Source organism: Lolium perenne, chromosome 6 (assembly GCF_019359855.2).
Source record: "Lolium perenne isolate Kyuss_39 chromosome 6, Kyuss_2.0, whole genome shotgun sequence".
Classification (NCBI taxonomy): domain Eukaryota; kingdom Viridiplantae; phylum Streptophyta; class Magnoliopsida; order Poales; family Poaceae; genus Lolium; species Lolium perenne.
The window spans coordinates 30,978,306-30,985,474 of record NC_067249.2 but is presented as its reverse complement, the minus strand read 5'-3'; the positions used below and the strand labels follow the sequence as shown (position 1 = coordinate 30,985,474).

At 51.1% G+C, this 7,169-nt stretch overlaps 1 protein-coding gene across 1 annotated transcript; it reads left to right on the top strand.

The window, feature by feature from the left end:
* The first annotated feature begins 1,801 nt into the window (after window positions 1-1,801).
* LOC127309746 (uncharacterized) lies at window positions 1,802-3,364 on the top strand. The gene is made up of 4 exons (XM_051340482.1): window positions 1,802-1,895; window positions 2,074-2,209; window positions 2,287-2,550; window positions 2,642-3,364. The coding sequence occupies exons 1-4, from the start codon at window positions 1,821-1,823 to the stop codon at window positions 3,211-3,213; spliced, it is 1,047 nt and encodes a 348-aa protein (XP_051196442.1). The 5' UTR covers window positions 1,802-1,820; the 3' UTR covers window positions 3,214-3,364.
* The last annotated feature ends 3,805 nt before the right edge of the window (window positions 3,365-7,169 follow it).

Below are 7,169 nucleotides of genomic sequence, written 5' to 3'. Positions count from 1 at the left end.
GGACATCCGCTAACCCGGAGAAAGCCTCCGTGGAGGAACAGGCGGAACAAAAGGCAGAAGAAATTGCCGCCAAGAAATCCAAGGCCCGTCAGCGAGACGCTGAAGCCAAAGGGAAATGGTGGCCCTGCACCACCACTGAAATGGAGTTGAAGAACTTGGAAGCGGAAGGCTTTCTGCTCCCCGGAAGCTGGCGAACAGTTCCGGGTTCCCTGGCTCCAGCCCCCCAGGATGGCGAGATGGTGGTGACAAAAGCGCTGGTGGAGCGAGGCTTCTCTTTTCCGCCATCGGATTTCTTCTCAAAAATTCTGAAGGCGTACGGGCTCCAGCCCCACAACATATCGCCGAACAGCGTCCTGGCGATTAGCAATCATGTCACTCTGTGCGAGGGCCACCTCCGGGTAACTCCTGAACTTCCTCTTTTCCAATACTATTTCTCTGTCAAGAAGGAGAAGATCCGCCAAACCTCTGAGTTGGCGACTTGCGGATCCATCACCTTCATGCTCTGCCCCGGCCGCGTCTACCCCCTACCGACCGCCACGACTCCGCGCGGTATTGGTCCGGAGGCTTCTTCTATCTGAAGGACGTCTCCGACCCGGCGAGCGACAAGAAACTTCCGTTATTCAAGAACAGCCCCGCCAGCGAAACTCCGGCATGGACACAGTGCCCTCACCTCTCCGAGTCGCCTCAAATGACCCGCGCTGTTAGGCGGATCTGCAAGCTCACGGAGGAGGGTCTGTCGGGGAAAGACCTTACCATGTCATGGTTCACCAAGCGGATCCAGCCACTACAGCATCGGGACCACTTGATGTTCCACTACACGGGGCGCGACGACCCGATGCGCTCCACGAAAGATAATCTTTCCGCCGACGCCATCGGCAAGAGGATCCGGCTCCTCATCAAGATTCCGCGTGAACTTCACGTTCACGTGTGTAACAAAGACATCCACACCAATGGTTCCGGGACCGCGGTACGTTATCCTGATGTGCCTGCTAATTCCTTCATGCCTTAAATTTTGTCTAAGTCTTGGCCTGGTATCAAAGCTCGAAGCCCTTGAAGAAGGCGAGCTCGGAACTCTTCTCCGAGCCCCTCAAACCGGCAATACCGACCCGGAAGCCGCGTCTGAGGCGGAAGCTCCCGAAGCTCCGCGTCTTTCCAAGAGGAAGAAAACTGCTCCCTCCAGCCCTGCAGCCAAACGCGCCCGCGAAACACCTAGCATCGCGGCCACCCGTAAGCTGGAGGCGGAGAAGAAGCGCCTGACGATGATTGATACCAGCAACCGCGCTCAACCCAACATCCAGCAATTCTTTATTCCAACTGGGTAAGCATTTGGTTTCCGTAACGAATTCTTGTTGCTGCTGTGAGTTAACGTATACTATCTTGTTTATGCTCCTTGTTCTTTTTATTGCAGCAAAAGCTCCAGAAACCAAGCCCCCAAGATTACCAAGAAGAGGGTCAAGCCGTCTCCGGCTTCTATTCCAGTTACCCCAGAGGTGGAAGTTCCGCCCAAGGCCTCATCCGCCGCCAAGTCGGATCCCAAGGACATCATCAACGTTGATGACCTTCCGGAAGATCCAATTGTCGGATCTGACAAGGGCGATTCCGGCAAGGGCGCCTCCTCATCTGTACCTCTACCTGAGCAGCCCATGACAACCTCCACCGAAGTTCCGACTGACTTAGTCGAGAGAAAGCTTCGATTGAGCGGCGCCACTGGAACGCCCCAGACTCATCCTCACTTCTTCCCAGTTCTGCAAAAGGTCCCCCTTTCTCAGCGCCACAAGGAAATTTCTGACATGATGGAGCAAGTGTGGGGGCCTGCGAACATGGAGGAGCAGGAGCTGAATGAGCTTGAAGGCGGCATCAAGGCCTTTTTCGCCAAGCACAAGAATGTGCGTCAGGTAACACCAGCCCCCAGGCATTGGTTTATGCATTTTTTTGAATAACATGTATGAGCCAATGTCTTAAACTTTGTAGATTGTAGCGGAAAATCAAAATTTTCACATGCTAAACAATTTAACTTCCGTCCAGCCCCCACAAGTTTGAATTTCCGTCTAATCCTTAAAACTGCTCTCACAGAACACGCGGAAATTGCACGAAGATTTGCGCACCCACGTGCTGGAGCAGAGACAAGAAATTGAACTGCTTCAAACCAGGGACGCGGATAATCAGAAGGCCATTGCGCTGCTGGAGACCCGTATCAAGGGTTTTGAAGGTAATAATTCCGACTGAGCCCCCAGTATCGTCAATGCAACTATATTAACTTTTGTTGTTTAAATTTCTGAATTCCAGATGATATTGCCAAACGCCCCTCAATCGACTCCCTTTCCGCCAAGATAGAAGTACTTGAAGCAGAGAATGAAACTCCCAAGAAATTCATGAAGGAATCCTCCGAGGAGGAGTCCAAGAAGAAAAAAGAACTCTTGGAGAAACATGCCCAAGAGCTGTCGGATCTCGCTGAGAAACTGAAGAAAAGTCAACAGCGTATCCAGACCTTGGTCGCGAAAAACAAGGAGTACGAGGCGGAGGCGGAGGCCATTGATAAAATGATCTTCCGTAAGAATCTCTTCTTTTTGTTTTTCTTTGTGACTCCGACCTCTTCAAACTTGTGCCTCTGTTCGCGGAAAACTAATTGTACTTTTCGCAGCGAGCCTTGGATTTGAGTGGACTAAGGATGCCACTCTGAAAAGGACTGAAGCGTATGAGGAGGCACAGAACTCTATTGACAACCTCTTCGAGGCGTGTCACGGAGTCGCCAAGTCGCTATCCCTGAAGAGAGTCGGAACCACGGTGATCGATACCATGACCAAGCTTATCAAGCAGGTGCCGGAACTCATCAAGGATTGGCAGGAGTCTTCTGCTCGCGGAGTTGCTTCCCTCGTGTTGGCGACGTGCAAGGCGCACTTCCCCACCATGAACTTTGCTGACGTCTCGCGCGGAGCCCCCAAAGGCACCAATATGAGGGCCCTCCTCGCGGAGACCCAAGGGTATGATCGGCTCTTTGTCGGACGAGTTAACCACTCGTTTTGGTACAATAAGCATGATCTTCCCGCGGGGTTCTCTGACGCGGAGGATGAAGATGAGGAGGACCTCCCCGAAGACGATTTCGCTGAGGAAGGCTCCGGGTCAAGCGCGGATCACGACGAAGAGGGCTCCGGCGATGACTCTGGTGATGGCTCCGCCTACGTTGCTTCTGATGTGGAGCAATCCTCCGAGTAGAGCCTGCGAGGCAGTTAAAAACTGATGCATCATTTTGGCCCCGAAGTGGGTTTGTAATATAACTTTAAATTTTTAAGTAGCTAGGGACGAAACAGCTATGCATGGGCGGAAAATACTTATCCTGCTATCCTTTAATATTATTTGCATGTTTCTTGTTTGGAAAGCAAGTGTTGATTTCTATGTTTTTCGGCTTACTCGCTTGACCTTCCACGAGCCGGAAGACCTTTAGCCGGAAACACTCGCCAGCGGCGACGAAGCCCAATGGCAATCCGTCAATAACCGCGGAAACAAGCCCCCAGCCAAGGTGCCGGAAATCGCTACTAGGAATCCACGAATTCGCAACAGAAAAAATTTCCATCAGAAAACTTAAGCTTACGCCCTAAAGGACGATTTTGAGAAATCACAACTTTCATACACGCCTAGGCGGAAATATCCAGCTCTGCGGTTTTAGTCGGAAAAAAGCATACACGATCTAAAATGAACAAGTAAAGGAGGTAAAAGACTCAAAGAGTGAACCAAAAGCTTTATTTCATTGATCATGTACGATTGTTACAACGTATGTAATTCTATGCTAAGTGTGGAAAGGACGTAGCTGTGCGATGTTCCAAGGACGCTCTGTTTTGTCGTAGATGTCGTCCGGATCTTCCCTCTTGCGTTTCCGGTGCCAATTAGCAGGTCTATCCTTTAGCTCTCGGAAATCGACAAGGTAGTCCGATCCATTGTGAAGCACTTTGCTAACGACGAAGGGTCCTTCCCATGGGGATTGCAACTTGTGATCTTTCACCTGGCGAAGGCGGAGAACCAGGTCTCCAGCCATGAACGAGCGATTCCGAACTCGACGGCTATGATAGCGTCGGAGCTTCTGCTGGTAAATGGTGGAGCGTTGGTCTGCTAAGTTCCGAGCTTTTTCGATCAGGTCCACAGATAGCTGTCTGGCCTCGTCAGCAGTTTCTTCATCATAGGCGGAAACTCGCGGTGAATCGTGGATGATGTCGGAGGGGAGCACGGCTTCGGATCCGTATACCAGGAAGAACGGAGTGAATCCTATTGACCTGTTGGGGGTAGTTCGTAAACTTCACAGGACGGAGTCTAACTCCTCAGCCCAAGCTCCGGCTGCGCGGCGCAGCGGTTCTTCAAGGCGTGGTTTTATTCCGGATAGGAGGAGTCCATTGGCTCTTTCGACCTGACCATTGGACTGTGGATGAGCCACTGATGCTAAGTCTAGTCGGATCCCAATGTCATGACAATAATCCTTCAATTCTCCTTGGGCGAAGTTTGTGCCATTATCTGTGATTATGCTGTGCGGGATGCCGAATCTCGTCACGAGGCTGCAGACAAATTTGAGTGCCGTAGCACCGTCGGCTTTTCTCACTGGATTTGCCTCGATCCATTTACTGAATTTATCAATAGCGACCAGGAGGTACTCAAAACCGCCAGGAGATGATTTCTTTAACTTACCAACCATATTGAGCCCCCAGACCGCGAACGGCCAGGTGATAGGGATGGTCTTCAGCTCTTGGGCTGGAGCATTCGGTTGAGTAGCATAGTACTGGCAACCTCGGCAGGTTTTTACCAACTTGTCAGCATCTTCTTTAGCTGTGAGCCAATAAAATCCTAGCCGGAAAGCTTTGGCAACGAGGGACCTGGGAGCGGCGTGATGCCCGCAATCCCCTGCATGGATCTCTCTGAGTATTTCAATGCCATCTTGATTGGAGACGCATTTGAGGAACACTCCCGTTGCGCTTCGTTTGTAGAGCTGTCCGTCAACGATTGTGTAGGATCTCGCTCGTCTGATGATCTATCGTGCTAGGACCTCGTCCTCCGGCAACTTTTGATCAATGAGGTAATCCAGGAAAGGCTGGGTCCAAGCCGGAATGATAGCCATCACTTCCTTTGCCGGAGATACCGCCACCTCTGGATTTTCCGGATTAGCGCCTTTAACTGAGGGTACCCGTAGGTGCTCCAGGAAAATGCCAGGCGGAATTTGCTTTCTACCGGATCCGAGCTTGGATAGCATGTCTGCCGCTGTGTTATCATCTCTCCTGACGTATTTGACTTCGTATCCGAGGAAGCACTTAGCGATCTCGTCAACTTCGTCTCTATAAGCCGCCATGACGGAGTTTCTGGCGTTCCAGGTTCTGGCTACTTGTTGTGCCACCAGGTCGGAATCTCCACAGCATATAATGTGCTTGATCCCGATTTCCTTAGCGATGCGCAGACCATGTAGTAGAGCCTCGTATTCCACCATATTGTTTGTAGCTTCGAAGTGGATCTGCAGAACATACTGCAGTTCTTCTCCGGTAGGGGATTTTAGGGTGACTCCGGCTCCTGAGCCTTGATGCTGCTTGGATCCATCGAAGTGCATGACCCATGTTTCTGGTTTCGGCTCCAGACTTGCATCCGGAGCTTCTGTCCAATCTGCAACGAAGTCTGCCAAGACTTGGGATTTAACCACAGTCCTAGGCTTGTAAGCGATGTCGAAGGCGGATAATTCGATGCCCCATTTTGCCGTACATCCTGTTGCGTCAGCGTTGTTGAGAATCGTCGACAGCGGAGCCTTGCTCACGACTGTTACTGGGTGCTCTTGGAAGTAATGTCTCAGCTTCCGGCTGCCTAGGAATACTCCATAAGCTAGCTTCTGAAAGTGAGGGTATCTTTGCTTTGACTCCGTCAGTACCTCGCTAATGTAATAGACTAGTCTTTGGACGTCATATTCATGACCTTCTTCCTTTCGCTCCACCACGATGACGAGACTGATAACTTTGTTGGTAGCTGCCAGGTAAAGGAGCATTGGCTCTGACTCTGTTGGGGCTGCCAAGATAGGTGGGGAGGTGAGTATTTCCTTCAACCCCCGAAGAGCTGCGTCAGCTGCGTCATCCCAGACGAATTTGTCTGTTTTCTTCAGCAGCTTGTACAAAGGTAGCGCCTTCTCGCCAAGACGACTAACAAACCTACTGATTGCTGCGACGCAACCAGTTAGTCGTTGCACATCTTTCAGACAAGTTGGCCGCTTGATGCACAGGATTGCCTTGATTTTCTCCGGGTTAACCTCAATGCCTCTGTGAGAGACTATGAAGCCAAGGAGTTTTCCGGCTGGCACGCCAAAGACGCACTTCAGCGGATTCAACATCATCTTGTACCTGCGGATCGAAGGTTTCTGTGAGGTCGTTGATCAAGTCGGATCCTTTCCGGGTCATGACCGCGATGTCGTCGATGTCGTCGATGTAGGCGTGTACGTTCCGACCAATTTGGTCCTTCAGGCACCGCTGCATCGTACGTTGGTAGGTGGCACCTGCATTTTTCAAACCAAAGGGCATGGTGACATAGCAGTAAGTGCCGAAAGGGGTGATGAACGAAGTCCCCTTTGGTCAGACTCCTTCATCCGGATCTGATGATACCCGGAGTATGCATCAAGAAAACACAGAAGTTCCGCCCCCACCGTCGAATCAATGACTTGGTCAATGCGCGGCAAGGGGAACGGATCCTTCGGGCAATGCTTGTTCACGCCGGAGTAATCGATGCACATTCTTAGTATTTCAGTGTTCTTTTTGGGTACAAGGACTGGATTTGCGACCCAATCAGTATGGATAACTTCTATTACAAAACCTGCCTCTAGTAACTTAGCTAACTCCATTCCTATGGCGCGGCGCTTCTTATCTCCAAAGCATCGCATAGCTTGCTTCACCGGTTTAGCCCCCGGATTTATGTTGAGGTAGTGCTCGGCGAGTTCCCTAGGTGCTCCGGACATGTCAGAAGGTTGCCATGCGAAGATATCCATATTAGCGCGGAGGAACTCGATGAGCGCGTCTTCCTATTTGGGATCCATGTTGGCTCCGACTGAAACCTGCTTTGAGGCGTCACCTACAATGAGGTCGTGCTTCTTGGTTTCTATCGCGGCCTTGAAGGAGGTCTTCTGTTCGGAGATCTGCTTCTTGGTGGTCTGCATCTCAGTCGGA

What these genes read in the sequence shown, in the direction of transcription:
- LOC127309746 (XM_051340482.1), top strand. Translation starts at nt 1,821, where the DNA reads ATGGAGGAGCAGGAGCTGAATGAGCTTGAAGGCGGCATCAAGGCCTTT. An exon ending in AGCACAAGAATGTGCGTCAG is followed by an intron (nt 1,896 to 2,073) that starts GTAACACCAGCC and finishes CTGCTCTCACAG; the next exon opens with AACACGCGGAAATTGCACGA. An exon ending in CCGTATCAAGGGTTTTGAAG is followed by an intron (nt 2,210 to 2,286) that starts GTAATAATTCCG and finishes TCTGAATTCCAG; the next exon opens with ATGATATTGCCAAACGCCCC.